The sequence below is a fragment of the Mauremys mutica genome, chromosome 13 (genome assembly GCF_020497125.1).
Source record: "Mauremys mutica isolate MM-2020 ecotype Southern chromosome 13, ASM2049712v1, whole genome shotgun sequence".
NCBI classification, from domain to species: domain Eukaryota; kingdom Metazoa; phylum Chordata; order Testudines; family Geoemydidae; genus Mauremys; species Mauremys mutica.
In genome coordinates, this window is record NC_059084.1 from 42,020,373 (window position 1) to 42,042,351 (window position 21,979).

Consider the following 21,979-nt stretch of genomic DNA (forward strand, 5'->3'; position numbering starts at 1 on the left):
CTTTGTCTGTTGCCTTCCCGCCTGGGCCCGATCCTTTTTTCCTCACTGAATCGTCCCGTCCATGGACACGAGCTTGTTCCACAACCAGTTCTTAGCTAGGAGGGTGGGCTACTCAACTAGCCCCCACCCTTCTGGTCTTGTCCCCAAAACATTTCTACTCACAAGACTACCCGAGTCCTCCCTAGTAAGGCTTGCCACCTGGGCAAAAATACATGGCCATTTACTTAACACATAATCCAAACCCCTTTGGGGGTCTACCCAGAGACCCACCCATTTGTCAGCTGACACTTAAACAGAAAAGAAAATTACACAGAAAGCAGAGAAAATTACAGTCTAAGCCAAATTTTTCTACTTCTATTATATTGTCCGCTACGGGGGGGGCGGGACTGTAAAAATCTCAGGACAACCTCAGAGCTTCATCGCACACATGGCTTCCACCCTGAGGAATTACGAACGAGAAGTTCAGTTCCGCTCACACACCCAACGCCCAAATGAACAGAGCAGAAAAACATCAGTAACCGGTTAAACAAAACAGAGCCAAAGCTAAATAGTGCACCAAAACCAAATAGTGTTCCCTTATTCTATATCAAGTTTTAAAGCTTCATTAAAAATAATAAAACAACAATGGAGAGTATTGGGAATGCTCCCACCTCACACAGAAAAAACATGAATGCCCCAAGCCTTAAACCACTTTAATACTCACACATGTCTCACTGGGAAGTTAAGCTTTGCAAATATAATTCCAATTCTGCAATCTGTACTGCCTTCGGTTTGCCTGTCTCTATTTTCCACAAGTGCAAAGCAGTTTTCTTTGCACTTAGCATAGTCCGCACTAATTCATGACCTTGAACACAAAACAACTTCTCCTTTATCTCTGGGCTAAGCCGAATTTCAAATTAACCCGTTCCTAGACAAATTGCTCACACTGTGTCAGAGGTTTTTCTCTGTGATTAAAGCTCCACTGAGATATATGATCTTATCTAGATTGAAGGTACCTTCTAATGGGCATTGTTTAAATGAATTTTTCACGCATGTACAGATTCCAATCATTTAAATACCTGCAGATTTTAGGACCATAATGTACGTACATGTAATATGCTGGGGCACCCTTAGGGGGTAAGGTGGAATATTTAAACTGTCAGTAGCCCACACGGAAGGGAAAGGGGAGGGAAGATGGGTTCACACACCCCTAGACCCAGGCAGCTTCCTCGCCGGACTATGCCAGGCTGAGTCAGCCCACCGTGGGTCGGATCTCCTAAAGATCCACTAGTTACTGGGCTAGCCCGGTAACAGCCACTCACACTGGTGTACACACACACACACCAAGGCCTCTTTTTCTTCCTTTTTCTTTTTTCTTTTTTTTTTAACCCTTTTTTTTTTTTAACCCTTTTTTTCTCTTTTTTTTTTTATTTTAACCATGATGCATCTTTACCTGGTCCGGACCAATACCATGAGGCGGTATGACAACCCCTCTTGAGGCGGTAAAAACCCCTCAGCACCGGTGCATTCTAATGCATTTACCTTATGCATTACCTTATGCATTTCCTTGGCCAACTCAGCAGTTCCCAGTACTGCTATAAACTAACCTTATTGGGGCCTCTCCCCAATACCACTTTGCATCTGATCCTGCTGCACAGTCAATAAGTTCAGATGGCGTGAGCCCAACAGAGACAGACGTCCTCACGGAAAGTCCTCCTCCGATACCCCAATAGAGATTTCAAAAGGTCTCATACTTCTCATGTGGCGCCATGGGGTTCGAAGGGGAATGATCCGTAGTAGCCGTCTGTGGGTCCGTGGGCGTTGCCATCCCGGACGAGCCCCCAAATTGTCGAAGAAAAACTAAGTTCTCGCTTTTATTGTTTGGGTGCAGCAAAATCAAATTCTTTAATTTCTCCAGTAATTACCATGGAGGGAGAGAGTGCCATAGGACACAGGGTCACCCCAGTCCTGGACAGGTCTCTCAACTGGTAAACAATCACAGCAAGCCTTTATACCTTTTACAGACAATTTCTAACAATAATACAGACAGTAAAAAGCAACAACTACATTTTGTTTATACATAGCAAAAAGGCTTATCTTATTTGTCTCAATCCTAGAAAAAGCAAGCCTGCATTTTGGTTAGTGATTGCAAGGTCGTAATAACTTTGTACACAGTTCCTGTCCTGTCGCCTCGCACTATCTTTGCTCCTACAAGTCTTACGTCATTAAGGTTACAGTATGGCCTGACTCTTGCTAACTAACATTCATTAAGATCTCTTCAAATCCTTGTTAATTATTTACTGGCTTCCACAGTTAATAAAAGTAATATTGTCGATGTAATATACTTAGACTTTTCTAAAGAGTTTGACTTGGTACAGCAAGACATTTTGAATAAAAAGTTAGAATAATATAAAATGAACCTGGCACAGAAACGGATTGAAAATTGGCTGATAGGTAGGGTATCAAAGTGTACCTGTAAATGGAGAATTGTCATCTAGTGGGTGTGTTTCTTGTGGAGTCCCCAGAACGATCACTTCTTAGACCTACACTATTTAAAATTTTTATCAATGACCTAGAAGAAAACATAAAATCATCACAGATAAAGTTTCTAGATGTCAGGAAAGTCAGGGAGAGGAGTAAAAGAAAAGAAGAATTGCCAAGAAAGCCTTTGACGGTCTGGAGTGGGAGTATCTCGGACATATTTTGGTAAGATATGGTTTTGGAAATCAGTCTTCTAAGGGCATATTAGTCCTACATATTCAACCTGGAGCATTTGATTTGGTTAATGGTCACCAGTCCCCACCTTTTAATTGGTTATGGATACAAGACCAGATAGCCTCTTACCCCTGTATTGTTTGCATTGGCAATAGTGCCATTTGCAATAGATGTGAGAAATAGCCCCTTGGTAATAGATACCAAAGCATCTTCTGATATAGAACACAAAAGAGCTCTGTATGCTGTCGATGTCTTATATTTGCAGGATGATCCAGAAGCCTTGTTAAAGATGACTTTGGAAATTGGTCAGAGATCAGGCTTCAAAATAAACTCTGAGAAATCTGAACATTTAGGAATGAATATTCCTGAAAGGGTCAAAACCAACTATTGTCAGCTACATACATTTAAATGGGTAAAGGTGTCTTTAAAGAATTTAGGAATAAATCATTGAGAAGAAACATAAAAATTAGTGTAAGGCAAATTACCTTCCATTATGGAATAAAATAATAAATGATTTGGAGGAATTGAACAAATATGATTTTTTTGGCTAGGCAGGGAAGCTTCAGTAATGAAGAATGTTGTCCCCCCCATAAGTTATTATTTTTGTTTCAGTACATCCCTGTTGGTATGCCTGACATGACATTAAAAAGATGGCAGGATGTGCTATTAAAATTCATATGGAAACATAAAAGACAAAGGGGGAGTTCTAAAGTTCTGCGTAAACCTACAAAGAGGGGTGGATTACCTTTCCTAATCTGTTTTATTATTATTATGCATCGCAATTAAAAGATGTGATCATCTGGCCTAACAATAGACCATTCAAATACCGGGTAAAAATCAAACAAGGCTGGTGCAGAAATATATCTATTTATAGTAATTGTTGGGTTAAAAAGAAATTTAGGTCATCAAAAAAAATTTAAAATTACCCATTCATTTAGACTACCTTAGCAGCTTTGGAAAAATTCCAAATTTGTTTTAAATTTCTGTTGCCGATGCTGAAGCCCTCCCTTAACGGCTTTCATTGATAATCAGGAATTTATCCCCAGAATATATCAAAGTGAGTATTCACAGAATCAAAGAACTAGAGGTTATCTAATACAGTCATTGTGTGTAAGAGTTGAGATTACTCAATTCGGACAGCTGTTCCTGAATCCTGATTTGAAATCAACCCAAAACTTATGTAAAAATGTAAATAACATAAAGATCCTGTATTTTCAACATTTACAAGTCAAACATTTTACGGTGTAATCCGTGTCTATTTAGCCTTTTAACCACATTTGAGGAGCTGAATCAGGAGCAAGCTGGAACAAAATGTTTAATTGTAAGATATATGCAGTTTTGTTTGAAAAGGGTGTTAATAAGAAAACAACCCAGATAAAATGATGGGAGAGGGATTTGGAGCTGGATTGAGTGGAAACTGACCTGGATGAGTGGGTCTGTACACAGGAAAGAAGATATACACCTTCAATTTGTGTAGCTCATAAAGAAAATGCTTGTGAATTAATGTGCGTATGGCATTAGACTCCAGTCATGATCCACCACATTTTTGCTACTAGGAAGGCACACTGTTGGACAGGTTGCAGGGAAAGGGGAACATATTGTTGTGATTGTGTATAGGAATTAGCCAATTTTGGTAGGAAGTAATTAAAGAGATTCACTTTATGACAAAATGCCAGCTTCCCAGAGAGCCCCTGGACTTCTTACTTAATACTCCAGTAAAGGCTTTACATATTAAACAGAACAACACATTAATTTCTTTTATTTAATTGATAGCAGTAATACTCTATATTGCACAATATTGGAAAAATATGATGTCTCCTCCTATGGAACTGGGATATTGTCAAAAATGGATTGTCCTTGTAATTGAAAAGCTTTCACACTAAGTACATACACAAGAGAAGCACCAAAGAGAGGCTAGTCAGGGTTAGACTAGATGACCCTTGTGGTCCCTTCTAACCCTACGGCAATATGATTCTGTGAGAAGAAAGGCTCCCCAACCAGCAAGCCAGAATCTTGAGACAGATTCTTTGAATATTAACCTGACCCTGAATAAGTAACATATAATATAATAAGTTAAAATGTTATTGCAACTTTGCCGTAATAAAAAGCCTCAAAAAAGAAAAAAATATATTAGTAGTATTCACAGAAGGAAATGTTCAAACATGCATAGGATAGTTTCTGATCTCTTGAAAAAGACATGTAGACATGTCGCAGCTGTTCATTAGAGCCAATCCAATGGTTACTGTGAATGGAGTTCTTGTTTTCCTCCACTGAGTTATTTGTGAATTTATGTTGATTTCTTTTATTGTTTTGCCAAATAAATTGGATGGTCAATCTCTTTTGCTTATGGGTTGTTCTTTCATGAGCTGGTCATTTTGACTCTTTTTTGAAATTCACACTTGATTGCTAACATCCATTGCTAATTTTGCTTTGGGCCTGGTCTACACTGGGGGGGGGGTCAAACTAAGGTACGCAACTTCAGCTACGCGAATAGTGTAGCTGAAGTCGAACTACCTTAGTTCGAGTTACTTACCTGTCCTCACGGCGCGGGATCGACGTCCGTGGCTCCCCCGTCGACTCCGCCACCGCCGTTCGTGGTGGTGGAGTTCCTGAGTCGACGGGAGCGCGTTCGGAGTTCAATATATCGTGTCTAGATGAGACGCGATATATCAAACTCCGAGAATTCGATTGCTACCCACTGATCCAGCGGGTAGTGAAGACGTACCCTGAGAGACATCAAATTTCTGAAAGCATTCCTTATATCTGCAGACTTTTTAAGGGCTACTTGACTTCCTCTCCACTGAACCTCCAGAACACCTGAAATGCTAACTGCTCTCTGATTTCAGTCACTTGGGTCACCTTACGGGATATCGCTCTTCTTCAGGAAAGTAAACACTTTGCTTCCAACCTTTCGCAGGGCACCTTTGACCTCCTTGTTCCTCAGGCTGTAGATGAGGGGGTTGAACATGGGAGAGATGACTGTATAGAGCAGGGAGAAGGCCTTGTTTAAAGCTGGTGACTGGTTACCTACAGGGGCTCCATAAACAATAATAATGGTGCCATAGAAAATCGAAACAACCAGGAGGTGTGAGGAGCAGGTGGAGAAGGCTTTTTGCTTCCCAGTGGTGGAAGGGATCCTTCGGATGGTCAAGATGATTCTATAGTAGGAAGTCAAGGTTAGTAGAAATGGGACCAGGGTCACACAGGCAGACACTGTGAAAGACAGAAATTCAACCAAATGGGTGTCAGTACAGGAAAGTTTTAACAGAGGCATGAAATCACAAAAGAAATGGCCAACCTCCTTGGAAGCACAGAAAGGCAACGTAAAAGTCAAGACCATCATTGCTATAGGAGTCAGGAAGCCAGTTATCCAACAACCAGCTGCTAGCTGAAGGCAAACCTTAAAGTTCATAACAGATGCATAAGACAAGGGATGGCATATCGCTAAATAGCGATCGTAGGACATGACTGATAAAAGGAGGCACTCAGTGACCGCCAAAGATCCAAAAATGTACAACTGGGCTACACAACCGATGAATAAAATCACTTCCCTCACTGTAAGGAAACTTCTTAGCATCTTGGGGACAATGGTGGTGGTGTAGCAGATCTCCAGGAAAGATAAGTTACCCAGGAAGAAGTACATGGGGGTATGTAGATTGTGATCAGCTGCTATCACCAGAACAATTATGATGTTGCCGGACATGGTTATGGTGTAGATGAATAAAAATGTCACAAAGAGTAAGGGCTGCATTTCATGGAAGTCTCCAAACCCCAGAAGAATGAATTTTGTGATGGCTGTTTGATTCTCTTTTTCAGTTACACCCATATGCTCCATCTAAAGAAAAGGAAATGGACACAAAGGAAAATTAAGTGATTCATAGATTTCAAGGTCAGAAGAGACCATTGTGATTATCTAGTCTGACCTCTTGTTTAACACCGGCCAGAGAACATCATAGAAATAATTCATTTTGAATTAGATCATATCTCACATAAATGTTATTATTCAATGGAATCTCGTCAACTATAATCCCCTTAAAGGAAGTTCAGGTGACAAGAATATGCTTCATCTGGACCACACCCCCAGCTCCAACCCTAGAAATAACAAAAAATAAAGAGAAAGAATCTCAACATACCCCATACGCACATCCAATATCATCAGAAAATATGGGCAAAGTTTAGTAGGATTGTTTGTCTACTTCAATAGGGCTTAAGAAGAGACCCAAAAGATCTATCTATCTATCTATCTATCTAGCTAGCTAGCTATCATACCTACAGTAAGTATGATGAAGTAGAAACTGAATAACAAATACAGACAATAGTATTAAATATTATATAGACTATGATGGTAGTTATCCCCATGCAAAAATGCAGAAATTAATACAAAATAAGTGTAAAATGCTACCAAATCTGAATTCTCCACCCATTTACACCCATGGTGGCACTTTACACTTCTGATGCATTTGCTCTGAACAGGTGTAAATGACAACACAGAATACAAAATTGGAAAGAATCAAGCCCAAAAGTTTTACTGTAATTTTGTATTATGGTTCAGTTGCTGGTTGTTCACAAATGCCAGAAAAGTCTGATTATATTTATCCTGATTAACAACTGAAGACACTTTTACCTTTTGGCTGTGGCCTTTATATGTAATTGTAACACTTGCTTTCACCTTTCCAGCAATCAGAATCTTGTTTCTCTGGTTCCCTCTTCTCACACCATGTTGTCCTCTAAAGTAAATAAGAGTTACATGAAAATATACATCATCCCCATTTTTGACCTTCAAACAGTGAATTGTGTATTAGCAGTCCCAACTCAGAAATATATAAAGACATATTGTCTCATTTGATAACCCAAAAGGGACTAATTACACTATTTATAGAGTGTGATCAACAGTGTTATTTAAACCAGATTATTAGGTCTTGTGGGGATATTCTCCTCTCAGCCACCATATCTCAGGGCTTGGTCCAAAGCCCTTTGAACTCAATGGAACGGTTCCCACTGGATCAGACACTAAGCTGTTGCAGTTAAAAGGTGAAAATTATGCCCCTTTTGGCTTAATCTAGCTACCTTTCTCACAGAAGGCCAGATCCACCTCTGCGCAGACGGCTAGCACCCTAACAATGGGCTATGAGAAGGGAATTAAGGCAATTACATTCCCCTAACCCATTGTATTACAACATGGATTGGGATGCTTAGATGTCAATAAAGATGCTCTCCATGTCTTTCGTTCCTTCAGGAATGTTGGAAAGTCCTTAAAAATAGTAAAGTGCCTGCATCAATTGTGCATCTATCTATCTATCTATCTATCTATCTATCTATCTATCTATCTATCTATCTATCTATCTATCCACACTCCAGAGCAGTGAGGAACATTGAGGAAGGAAGTAAAGGTGGTTTTGCAACAAACTGAACCTAATTGTCCTCTCATTCACATTGTTTCTCCATTGACATAACTCCACTAAAGTCAATGTAGGGACTGATTTCCTAAGAGGTCTGAGGGGTTTATGCACCCAATTCCCACTGTCTTTCAATTAGATTTAGGTACAATTTAAAAACCTCTAAGTGACTTAGGACCAGATTTTTTATAGTATTTACCTGCTTCAAGATCCTGCTGGGTACATAACAAATTAGAAGTAGGCACCTGCCCTGCTGAGGTGCTATGAAAAATCTCTCTGTCACAGATGAACAAAGTCTGGTCTATGTCCCAACCTTTAATCAGTCTCCTGGGAGTGCCCCTTTAGGGTACTGGACCCTAAGGACACACACTGGCTCACTGGGGAAAGCCTCTGGCCTCCACCACTCCAAAACTGGGCCTGCAGGCATCAGAAATACCCATCTCTCTGTGTGGCTCCCTGAGTGAGTGCAGCCAAGCCAGACTTGCCCTGCTTCTTCAGAGCACAATGCTCTCAGTATCTGTGGTGTCAACAGGCAGCCCTTTCAGAATAAGGTGACCATTCATGTGACCTACAGCATCTGAAAGCCCTTAGGTTAGCATTATGAAGCAAAGGCTAAGAGAGAGTTCACACTGGCCAGGGCCAGGGCTCCTCTGAGCCATACTGTTGGAGGGTGTATTTTGGCTCGATCTCTCCCCATCCCCTTTGTCTCTCAGTCCCCACTGAGCAACTGAGTTTCAGTGAGCTCAGTTCTTAATACAGACATCTGACACCTTCTCCCTTTACTCCCCAACTCAGGGTCTTTGCTCTGCTTCCCTGCGAGGGGGAGAGTATCCAACTTTCAGCCATTAAGGCTTCCCATTGTCTTTCCAGATTCTCTATTGATATTTATCGATTCCAGCCCAGACAGGTCTAGTGATTCTATTTCTCCGACATGCAGCCTGCTCTCCTATGTCCCAGGGAGAACATCATTTCTTTCCCCGAAGGGGTAGTGACACCAGGGGGACTGGTACAGAAGCCATATAGGAATTCCCCACATTTGCCGCACCCACTAGGGGATAGATTAGGAACCACACTGCTGAGCATTATGATGTCTAATCTTTAGGCACCTAGACAATAGAAAAGCCTGAGTTAGGTGTCCAGGGTGCTGTGTAATGTACGGAGAGAGATGGGCACCTAAAAATGGGATCCACAAAACCCAGTTACCTGGGTGGCTCCCCCACTAAGCCAGATGCTGATGAGAGGAGGGTGTCCTAGGCTCCACCCCTCTTCAGGAAGTTGGCACCTATTTCTGCTTGGCACCCACAACCATAAACATTCTCCACACTCCGGGCTCAACTTAATTCAGGAGATAACAAGGACTGAGTGAGGGTCACAGGGCCAAAAGCAGGGAACCAGAGAGGGTAACTGATAAGTTTATCCAGTGGTTAGACCCTTACCTGGGATCTGGGAGATATGGATTCTATTCCCTCCTCTGCCTAATAGAGATAAATAATTGGATCTCCTACCTCTGAGAAGCATCCCCTAACCACTGGGCTATGGGATATGCTGGAGTGGGTGGTTCTCAGTAACTCCTGTCCAAGCTGTTCCATTTTGGATAAAATCCGTGACTAGTCATTGGGCCAAAGAGAGTGAGTGAGAGTGAGAGTGACTTTATAGCATGGAGGAGCTCATGTTTACCGCATGGTGGGAAACCCAGGCTCCAGTCCTCCTTCTTCAATGAGTACATAACCCAGAGTAAAACAACTTCTATGGGAGGAATTGAGAGAAAGCCACATCAGGCTACCCCATAGATTAGAGCATTCGTTTGAGTGGTAAAATTTCCCAGTCCAAATCCTTTATCCCCATCAGGCAGAGGGGGGAGTGAATGCCGGGTGAGTGTTTTCACCACTAAGCTAAAAGTTATAAGGTGGGCTCTTCCTCCAGCTGGATTATGAATGGGCACAGATTCAGTAGGCCTGCTTTGAGTACACCTGTCAGACTGGGCCCCGCAGGTGAGATCGGTGGGTCCCCCACCGATCTCCCCTGGTTTGTGGATCACTCTGGAGCTAAGCCATCTAGACACCTAGAGCGAGACAGGAGTCTGCATGCCTAAAGTCAGAAATTTAGGCACCTAGGGAACTTTTACAGTCAAAATTTATGTGCTAAGTTTACATGTCTATGGGGTGAGGAGGCAGCCGAGAGGAGGTTTTGTGAATGCCAGTGGAGCATAAATCTGGTATTTAGGATCTAAAGTACAGTTAGGAGCCTAAATCCCTTTGTGAATCCAGCCATAGGTGCCTATCTGCATCCTTAGGCATCTCAATTCATTTGAAAATCTGGCTCATAGTGTGATGCAATTCTCTGGGACCAGTTCAGGTCATGGGGTTTGCCCTGAAGGTTGGTCAGTGGCTGGGATGGTGGTAAGAAACATATGCAACATTTTCCTTTTTATCGAACATGAAAAGCAAGACATGCACCTTTTATTCAAAATGGCTTTCAGTATCAATTAAATGGGGAAAAAAGTGAAAGCAATGTCTTCACACGAGACAGAGAGACAGAGCACAGTGTGTATGATTGCTCAGTAAAAAGCTACAGCAACTCTGGGAAAGATTTTTCAAAAGCACAAATGGTAGTTAAGCACCAGACTCCCAGGAAGAGTCAAATGCTTCTAGGTGACTAGTTGCCATTTGGGTCTTTGAAAATCTCCATCTCTGAAACAAAATGACATTTAAATGAACCAGTAGAATAGAGTAGAACAGAATGGAATAGATGATTTTTTTCACACAATGTTTTTATAACAAAAAATCCCATTTTATTCTGAAACTTCCCTTTTAGCAGAAAAAATCACTGCATCTTCCAAATTTCCTTTTTCCGCCATCCTAAGATAATCATCATTACTCTTACGTATTTTTGGGTACATTAAATATTATATAATTAATCTCAATTTGATTCTGAAACAAAAATGTTAAAAAATATTGATTTGAAATTAATGCTAGTCTGAAAATGCTGAGTTTGTTCTACAGAAAATTTTAACTTTGCATAAAAAAAAACAAAATACTGAACATCGGACTATTTTTCTCAGTCATAAACAAAATTTTTTTGCAGAAAACTTAATATACAAAAAAAATTGTAGAAAAATAGTGTTGTTCAAAAGCTTCCATAAAAGCTTTCTTGCATTCTATTTTCCAACCAAAATTTAAATGTTTTTGATGAAAGCACACAGTTTGCACAACATTTTCATTTAGTCCCAAACCTAATTTTTTGTTGGAAAAACAGTTCAGTTTGGAGTCAGAGTTACGAGGTTGCTTGCACCTCTATCCTCTTTCTGGTTTACATTTTCTCTTTCCCTTCCTTTGTAACCAATTCTGACTTTTATATTTCATTACATGTAGCCACTTAAAACCTTTTCTTTCTTACTGTAGTTAGTTAACTTATTCTCTGGTTTTATCCAACTGATATGTTTGGGTTAAAGTGTATGGGAAAAAACATTTGGAACAACAAGGCTGATGCCTATAATTTCCCTTTGATGAAATGACAAACTTTAGATGAACTTGTGTCATCCACTAGTGTGTTGGGTAGTATAAGATACCCATTTCTGGGGGAAGGCCTGAGACTGAGAGTCTGGGGGAGTTCTGCTGCAGTGTAATTCATGAGTGGCTAGCTAGTAGCACTCAATACTATATACCTGGGAGCAAATGAGATGCTGGAGACTGTATATTTACTGCCCAGGAGTCAATGTTTTCACAGTAGAGCAGTGCAAGAGGCACCCCAGGTTGGAGAACAGAGGAGATACAGCTGTTTAGCAGTCCAAATAGTGCCCTGAGTAATGTCACACTAACCAAACCCTCCCCATCTCTCCAGGCCTTCCCACCTCCAAACATGCCTGGAACAAAGAAACAAATAAAAGCATCAAACAACCCCAAAAATATAAATTAAAAAAAAAGAGAGAGAGAGAAAAAAAGACACAACAAATCCATAAAGAACAAATGTGTTAATACCTTGATCAGAGTTTTTATCCTAAAATATAAGAAGAGTCCGAGACCCCACTCGTGAGTTTGCTATTATTACTCATTTTATGTGCAAGGTTGTTAGATAGATAGATAGATAGATAGATAGATAGATAGATAGATAGATAGATAGATAGATAGATAGATAGATAGATTCTGGATCTCGTTTACATTGGTTTAAACATAAAGTAAGTCTTATTTTTCTTGAGTGATGCTTGTCTGGATTTTTACACATGCAAATACCCAATTCTGCATAAAGATGTTGCATGGTATGTTCACATGGAGGCGATAATGTCATCAGCTGATTATATTTATAAGGAAAGTCAGAATGAAATTGCTATCAGTGGAGAAATATGGACATTTTATTCTTGCTGAATAACCTCCAACCTATCAGTTTACTCAATGAACCTTTCACCTCCCTGTTTCTCATGCTGTAGATGATGGGATTCATCATTGGAGGCACCACGGAATAGAGAACACCCACCAAGAGATCCAGACCTGACGCGGAGCTGGAGGTGGGTTTCAGGTAGGCAACAGTCCCAGTGAAAATAAACAAGGAGACCACAGTGAGGTGAGGAAGACAGGTGGAGAAGGCTTTACGCCGGCCCTGCTCAGAGGGGATTCTTAGCACTGCTTTGAAGATCTGAATATATGACACAATTATGAAAACAAAGCAGCTTAAGGATAAGCATGCACTGAAGACAATAGCCGCAGTTTCACTGAGGACTGAGTCAGAGCAGACGAGCTTGAGGAGCTGGGGGATTTCACAGAAGAACTGAACCACCACGTTCCCTCCACAGAAAGATATCACAAATGTGTTCCCAGTGTGCAGGGCAGAGTAAAGAATACCACTGATCCACACACCTGCTGCCATTTGGACACACGTCATCCTGTTCATCATTGTCTCATAGTGCAGTAGTTGGCAGATGGCGACTTGTCGGTCATATGCCATGACAGTCAATCCGCTGAAATAAAGACAAGAAAGAGAAAGACTTGTGTGACACATCCAGAATAAGAAATTGACCTGGTGTTCATGAGGGAATTGGCTATGGATTTGGGCATGGTGACAGAGATGGGGCTGAGGTCTAGGATGGACAGGTTCACCAGGAAGAAGTACATGGGGGTGTGAAGATGGTGGTCGAGGGCTATGACTGTGATGATGAGAAGATTCCCTATCAGGGCCACCAGGTAAATCACCAGGAACACCACAAAGTGTAAAATCTGCAGCTCCCGAACGTCAGAGAATCCCAGGAGAAGGAACTCAGAAACAGTGGTTTGATTGGACATTTTCTTCCTCAGTACATTGTGTGATGCCTGTGGAGGGAATGAGAAAGGTTATGGTCAGGATTAGAGTGACAGAGAGAATGGCCCTGATTCCCCTTCCCCTTATATCTCATTGTATGAATGTCAAAGGTGCCCAGCACTCATCACTTACAATGACTTGGTGATGCTAGCGCTCCTCACGTCTGACAATCACTCAATCATGTTATCACAGTTGTGTAAATTGGATCAGCTTCTTTAAAGTCAACAGAGCTTCATCACTTTACCTCATCTGAGAAATAGGCCCATGGTGTGGTTTGATAAATGCAGTATGAAGGATGGAACAAAGTACATCCAAAATCCAATTCTGGCCAAGTTGTATCCCCTATTGCTACAAATAGAAGGCTCACCTCTTGAGCATTACACTAAAATAGTACAACACCAATGCCACCTGATTCCCACTTTCCCCAGAAATATGACATGGACTCACCCAGCATTCTGTGGGGGTAGACCTTCCATATTGATTTTACCCCAACACCACACAGCTGTCTGCTACCTGGGTACACACTGATTTATGGCACCCAATCCCAGCTGCACCCGCACTCCATATTGCAAACAAGGAATACAGACCATACTTATAGGATGGAGGAGACTATCCTGGGAAGGAGTGACTGAAAAAAATTTGGGGGTCATGATGGATAATCAGCTAAAGATGAGCTCCCAGTGTGACCAATGGCTAGTGAGATCTGGGGTGCATAAACAGGGGAATCTTGAATATGAGTAGAGAGGTTATTTTACCTCTGTATTTGGGACTGGTGTGACCATTGCAGGAACATGGTATCCAGTTCTGGTGCTCAAAATTCAAGAAAGATGTTGATAAATTGGAGACGGTTCAGAGAAAAGCCACAAGAAAGGTTCAATGATTAGAAAACATGGTTTGTAGGGAGACCCTCAAAGAGCTCAGTCTATTTAGCCTAAGAAAGGGAAGATTAAGGGGTGACTTGACGGCAGTCTCTAACTACTTAGGGGGGAACAAATATTTAATATGAGCTCTTCAATCTAGCAGAGAAAGGTCTAACATGATCCAGTAAATGTATTTGAAGCTAGACAAATCCTGACTGGAAATAAAACATTTTTTTAACAGTGAGAGTGATTAACCATTGGAACAATTTACAGGGATTATGGTGAATTCTCCATCACTGGCACTTTTCAAACCAAGATTGGGTCTTTCTCTAACAGATCTGCTCTAGGGATTATTTGGGGGAAGTTTGCTGGCCTCCAATAAACAAGAAGACAGACTAGATGGTCACACTAATCCCTTCTGGCCATGGACTCTGTGAATCTCTGAATCTCTATGTAGTGATGGACTAGTAGCATTGCTCAGTTACTTTTACATTGTATTGTTTCCTGCTGTGACTTTAGATCTGTCCTATTTGATTCAGTGGCAGTCAGAGGACACATTTTTTTTCTTGGCTCTGGCACTGACCTGGTGTGTGATACGGTACCAGTCACTTCCCCTCTCTGTGCTTCAGTTTACCCTCCCTTTCTCTGCCTTCTCTACTTGACTGTAAGCTCTTTGGGGGATGGGCTGTGTCTTAGGGTATGTCTACACTACAAGAGTAGTTCGATTTAACTTAGGTCGAATTTGTGGATTCGACCTTATGAAGTCGAATTTGTGTATCCACACTAAGGACACTAATTCAACTTTGTGAGTCCACACTAACGGGGCAAGCGTCGACATTGGCAGTGGTGCATTCTGGGCAGCTATCCCACAGTTCCTGCAGTCCCCGCTTCCCATTGGAATGCTGGGTAGAGCCCCCAATGCCTGCTGGGGGAAAAATGTGTCGAGGGTGGTTTTGGGTAACTGTCGTCATTCAACTGTCACTCCCGCCCTCCCTCCCTGAAAGCGCCGGCGGGAAATCTGTTAGCGCACTTTTCTGGTCAGTGACAGCGCGGACACCACAGCACTGCAAGCATGGAGCCCACTGCGATCATCGCTGCACTTATGGCCGTTGTCAACTCCTCGCACCTTATCGTCCACCTCTTCCACAGTCAGCTGCTGAGAAATCGGGCGAGGAGGCTCCGGCAGCGCGGTGAGGACATGAAGTGTGAGAGTGGCACAGACCTCTCACAAATCACGGGATCCCGCGCCACGGAGATCATGGTGGCAATGGGTCACGTTCATGCTGTGGGACGGCGATTCTGGGCCCGGGAAACAAGCACGGACTGGTGGGACCGCATAGTGCTGCAGGTCTGGAATGAATCACAGTGGCTGCGAAACTTCAGGATGCGTAAGGGCACTTTCCTTGAACTGTGTGACTTGCTGGCCCCTGCCCTGAAGCGCCAGGACACCCGGATGCGAGCAGCCCTGACTGTGCAGAAGCGAGTGGCCATAGCCCTCTGGAAACTTGCAACGCCAGACAGCTACCGGTCAGTAGCGAACCACTTTGGCAAGGGCAAATCTACCGTGGGGGTTGCTGTATGCAATTAGCCCACGCAATCGTTGACCTACTGCTCTCAAAGGTAGTGACCCTGGGAAACGTCCAGGTCGTCATAGATGGCTTCGCCGCGATGGGATTCCCAAACTGCTGTGGGGCTATAGATGGCACTCACATCCCTATCCTGGGACCGGCCCACCAGGCCAGCCAGTATATTAACAGAAAGGGCTACTTTTCAATGGTCCTGCAAGCACTGGTGGACCATAGGGGACATTTTACCAACATCTACGTCGGGTGGCCGGGCAAGGTTCATGACACGCGTGTTTTCAGGAACTCTGGTCTGTTTAGATGCCTGCAGGAAGGTAGTTTCTTCCCGGAACACAAAATAACTGTTGAGGATGTGGAGATGCCTACAGTGATCCTCGGGGACCCAGCCTACCCGCTAATGCCCTGGCTCATGAAGCCCTATACAGGCGCCCTGGACAGTGACAAGGAGCTCTTCAACTACCGGCTGAGCAAGTGCAGAATGGTGGTGGAGTGTGCTTTCGGGCGTCTCAAGGGGAGATGGAGGAGCTTACTCACTCGCTCGGATCTCAGCGAAACCAATATCCCCATTGTTATTGCAGCTTGCTGTGTGCTCCACAATCTCTGTGAGAGCAAGGGGGAGACCTTTATGGCGGGATGGGAGGTTGAGGCAAATCGCCTGGCTGCTGATTACGCTCAGCCAGACTGCCGTGCGATTAGAAGAGCCCAGCGGGAAGCGCTGTGCATCCGGGAGGCTTTGAAAGCTAGGTTCCTCAGCGAGCAGGGTAACCTATGACTGTCCAGTCTCTTTACAGGGAAGCTGAACCTGCCCCTGTTTCAGTTACTATTGACTTTTCTCAGCGGTTACATACCCCGTTCACCAGGTTTCCCCCCTTCCAACAGACGTTTAAAAATAAAGTTATTGGAACATTTTTAATTAACAAAGTTTTCTTTACTAACGAATTTGCGTTAAAGGGTTCAAACAGGGACGCAGACTGTGGTGGGTACGGTATGCAGTGATGTACAGACCGCTTCTACACTCGAGGACTGACAGGCTCCTGCTTCTACAGCGGTCTCTGGGGGGAGGACGGTTACCGGAGGGTGTGCAGGAAGGGGTGGGTTTGCAGGAAGGGGTGAGGGGTGTGTGGGAAGGGTGAGTAGGTGTAGGGGGATGATGGCTCTGGCTGGGGCTCAGGGCATCGGAGAGGTTCATGGCTAGGGTGGAAGGGCATGGTAAGGGCAGCCTGCCTTGCCATTTGCGGATGCCAGGCGCTCGGACCCTGGGGCAGCAGACACCTCCCAGACTGACCTGGGGCAGCAGACACCTCCCAGAGTGACCCGGGTGCCTAGTGACTGCACTCTGTGTGTGACCTGCTGTTGATCCTGCCCCCATGTCTGTACCCTGCTAATGGTGGCTGTCCTATGCAATTAACAAACCCCTATCTCCCCATCACACAAAGTCTTCTGCAAAGAAACATGACGGAAACAGTAATGAACAACAAACTATTTTTAATACTCAGCTACACAGTTGGGGGATGAAACTGGGATTTTGGATCGGGTGAGCCAGGAAGGGAAGCAATTCTCATACTTTAGGGAATGAGAGCTGTTTGGTACATGAGCGCTCTGCTGGGGTGGAGTGACAGTTTTCACGGCCCCTAGCGCCTCTCCTTCTTGTGATTTTGGGTGAGGGGGGGGACAGGACTTTGTGGCGGGGGAGGGCGGTTGCAGATACAGTTCAGGGGGGCTCTCTGCTCCTGCCTGCGGTCCTGCAGAACATCCACAAGGCGCCAGAGTGTGTCCATTTGCTCCCTCATTAGTCCAAGCAGCGTTTGAGTCACCTGCTGGTCTTCCTGCTGTCACCTGTCCTCCCGTTCGCTGTGTGAGCGCTGCTGCTGAGAGAGGGTCTCCCTCCACTGGCTCTGCTGGGCCGCCTCGGCTCTGGAGCAGGCCATCAGTTCAGCGAACATCTCGTCCCGAGTCTTTTTCTTTCGCCGCCTAATCTGCGCCAGCCTCTGTGAGGGGGATGCCGGGGCAGTTCGGGAAAGAGCCGCAGCTGTGTGATGGGAAAAAGGAAGTGATTTCCTTGCAAAGATACATGTTTGTGAACACTGAACACAGTCTACTCAGTTTCTGTGAACAAGACCATACAGGGCACCTATCTCATGTGCTCTCAGGACAAGTTCGAATTTTCGGCATTCGCTTTCATTGCCTGGGGTCTTGCACTGGAGATCAGACAAGCGGGGCAGGACAGCAGAATCCGTGTAGCAGCCAGGCCTGGTAAGCCGTAAACTTTAGGCTGCTTAAAAGTTAATGGATAGCAGTGGCCTCCTGCTGCAGGCAATCTGGAAAGCATAAAGTCTGACCCTGTTCCAGCCCCTCGCGGCTGTCCCCGGGAAAGATCCCTGTATGCTTTCCCTCTGCAGCCTCCAACACGTGGCTGTTAAAGGACGGTCATTGTTATGCAAAGGAAAAGTCAAGCATTCACAATAGTAACATTACATTAATTCCCCTAATTAGATGCAGCAGTCGCCGAGCGAGATCACCCTGAGGCGGGTCACTAGGACAGACAGAGAGCGCAGGCTGCGTGAATCCCTGCACAGACCAGGGCCCTATGCTGCCATGCTGGTGGAGGCAATGCTCCCACTATACCTCAGGATGGCCTGGCGCGGAAGAGTGTGCTTCCACGGAGCACCTAATAAGGCACCTCTCCCCAGGAACCTCCTGCGGAGGCTTTTCGAGTACCTGTACGAGAGCTTCGTGGAAGTGTCCCAGGAGGATTTCTATTCGATCGCTATATGTATTGACCTTCTTTTCGTATAGTTTTTATTCCTGATTTTTAAAAAAATAAATGTTTATATGTTTATAGCACTTACCGACTGATCCTTCCCGATTCAGAGTCCGGGTTAATGGCCGGGGAGGGTTGGTAGGGGATCTCTGTGAGGGTGATGAAGAGATCCTGGCTGTCGGAGAAATCAGTATTGTAAGCGCTGTCGCCTGCCTCGTCCTCCACAAACCCTTCCTCATCTTCCCCATCCGCGAACATCGCCGAGAAACTGCCCCTCGACACTATCCCATCCTCAGAGTCCACGGTCACTGGTGGGGCAGTGGTGGCAGACCCACCGAGAATGGCATGCAGTGCGTCGTAGAAGCGGCATGTCTGGGGCTGGGCTCCGGAGCGTCCGTTTGCCGCTTTGATTTTTTGGTAGCCTTGTCTCAGGTCCTTGATTTTCACGTGGCACTGCGTTGCATCCCAGCTGTATCCTCTGAGTGCCATGGTTTTGGAGACCTTCTCGTAGGTCTTTGCATTCCGTTTTTTGGAGCGCAGCTCCGAAAGCACAGACTCATCGCCCCACACAGCGATCAGATCCAAGACTTCCCGGTCAGTCCATGCTGGGGCCCTCTTTCTACTTTGAGATTGCATGGACCCCTCTGCTGGAGAGCTCTGCATCGCTGCCGGTGCTGCTGAGCTCGCCCCGATGTCCAACCAGGAACTGAGATTCAAAATGGCCAGACAGGAAAAAGAATTCAAATTTTCCCGGGGCTTTTCCTGTATAGCTGATCAGAACATCTGAGCTCGGACTGCTGTCCAGAGCGTCAACACAGTGGTGCACTGTGGGATAGCTCCCGGAGCTACTAAGGTCGATTTCCATCCACACATAGGCTAACTCGACATAGCCATGTCGAATTTAGCGCTACTCCCCTCGTCGGGGTGGAGTACCGAATTCGAACTAAAGAGCCCTCTAGGTCGAACTAATTAGCTTCCTGGTGTGGACGGGTGCACGGTTAAATCGAATTAACGCTGCTAAATTCGACATAAACTCCTAGTGTAGACCAGGCCTTAACATGTGTATGGTCAGTGCACCCATTTGCAGCACCTCTTCTCAGCTGGCAGCAGTGTTGTACCCTGGAAACATTGTTGAACCAGGAGGTTGGTGTTCTGGTTCTATTGACCCCCTCTATGGCCATGGGTTCTGTCCAGGTAGACAGGCTTTGGCTGATTGGTACAACTCTGACCATGTTTAAAGGGGCTAGTGTGTATGAGACATATTCTGTGACCTATCAGCTATGTCCGTTACCTTGCTGTACTTTCCTTTGAAAGAGAAATGAACAGAGATCGTAGAATCATAGGGTTGGAAGGGACCTCAGAAGGTCATCTAGTCCAACCCCCTGCTCAAAGCAGGACCAATGCCCAGACAGAATTTTACCCCAGTTCCCTAAATGGACCCCTTAAGGATTGAACTCACAGCCTGGGTTTAGCAGGCCAAAGCTCAAACCACTGAGTCATCCCTCCCCACCACTGCCAGAGAATGAATGGGGCTTTTAATTATATATTATTAAACAACATTAACTTTTCCTTCCCTTGTTTAAAGTTTAAGGTTTCTTAGAAATGTTCATATGGGATTTTATCAAACAATATTTTCGTTTAAGAATGCATTAGCTTTCCTTGCAAATTTGTGACGTTTTGCTGGAAAACTGAAATCTCAGAAAACAGCCTCGCTAGGTTTTCTTCTTGAAATTTTCACTTTTAAGATGAAAGTTTTCAGATGCCAAACACTGAACGAAAATGAGTTTTGGTTTGTTGATGAAAAGCTTTAATTGTTTGTAAGGAGAATTTTTTATTTTATTCTTTTAATTAATTATTTTCTCCCCAGCCTCAGATGAGTAAATTGGTAGGAAAATATAAAGGACATCTGAGTGTAATTCTTATTACTGTTCGTAAACTACCCCTGGATGTTAACCTTCAGACAAATTAAATTGAATGAGAAAACTTACTGTGGATTTGAGGATATTTTCCTAATATGTGATGGATTCAGTCCAACGTCAGGATTCTATAGTCATTATCTATCTGTTTGTCTGACCTTCTAGTAGTAACTACAAGCAAAGGCACAACTTTCTAAGAGTCCTTTCATCCCTCACTCTAAGACTGTATTTGATTCCAATCCGTTGTTCTCAGCAGTTGAGCTGTGCACAGCTGACTTTGACCCTCACTGGCATTCAAGGACCTATGCTGAGGGAAGGTGATTTATCCATGTGTATTTTACTCCCCGGAGCCATGCACAGCTCAGCAGCAGAGACCCACAGGGAAAAACTCCAACAGTGGCCAATGCCAGATGCTTCAGAGGGAATGAACAGAACAGGGGAATCATTGAATGATCCATCCCCCGTCATCCACTCCCTGCTTCCTGCAAACAGAAGTCTACTGACACCTAGAACATGGGGTTGCATCCCAAACCATCTTGCCTAACAGCCATTGATTGGCCTATCTTCCATGAATTAATCTAATTCTTTTATGAATCCCATTGTAGTCTTGGCCTTCACAACATCCCTGGCAATGAGTTCCACAGTTTGACTCTGTGTTATGTGAAGAAGTACCTGCTGCCTATTAATTTCATTGGGTGACCAATGAAATGTTATGTGAAGGAGTAAATAATATTTCTTTATTCACTTCTTCACACCTTTCATGATTTTACATACCTCTATTACACCCCTCTTAATCATCTCTTTTCCAAACTGAAAAGTCCCAGTCTTATTAATGTCTCCTCAAACGGAAGCCATTTCATATCCCTAACCATTTTTGTTGCCCTTCTCTGTAGCTTTTCCAATTCTAAGATATCTTTTTTGGGATGGGGTGACCTCTGCAGCCAGTATTCAAGTTGTTGGGCGTACAATGGATTTATATAGAGGCAATATAATATTTTCTGTCTTATTATCTATTCCTTTCTTAATGATTCCCAACATTCCTTTAGCTTTTTTGACTGCAGCTGCACATTGAGAAGATGTTTTCAGAGAACTATTCACAATGACTCTAAGATCTTTCTTGAGTGGCAACAGCTATTTTTAGACCCCATCATTTTATATGTACAGTAGGGGTTATGTTTTCCAATGTGCATTACTTTAAATATATCAATATTGAATTTCATCTGCCATCGTGTTGCCCAGTCACCCAGTTCTGCGAGATCCCTGTGTCACTCGTCATAGTCTGCTTTGGATTTAACTCTCTTGAGTAGTTTTGTATCGTCTGCAAATTTTACCACTTCACTGTTAGCCCTCCACCCCCTTTTTGAGAGAATAGGCAGGCCACAGTTCACTTCCTAAATGTTAACAGACTTGGGCTGCAGCTTCATAAGACTATTCTATTGTCAATGAGCCACCACTGCTTTGCTCAGGGTGCCTCAGCAGA

At 43.9% G+C, this 21,979-nt stretch overlaps 1 protein-coding gene across 1 annotated transcript; it reads right to left on the reverse strand.

Moving 5' to 3' along the window:
- Positions 1 to 5,554: 5,554 nt before the first annotated feature.
- Positions 5,555 to 6,520, reverse strand: LOC123347366 (olfactory receptor 5V1-like). Its single transcript, XM_044984781.1, has one exon. It carries the CDS (start codon positions 6,518 to 6,520, stop codon positions 5,555 to 5,557), a length of 966 nt encoding a protein of 321 aa, XP_044840716.1.
- Positions 6,521 to 21,979: the final 15,459 nt, after the last annotated feature.

What these genes read in the sequence shown, in the direction of transcription:
- LOC123347366 (XM_044984781.1), bottom strand. Translation starts at nt 6,520, where the DNA reads ATGGGTGTAACTGAAAAAGAGAATCAAACAGCCATCACAAAATTCATT.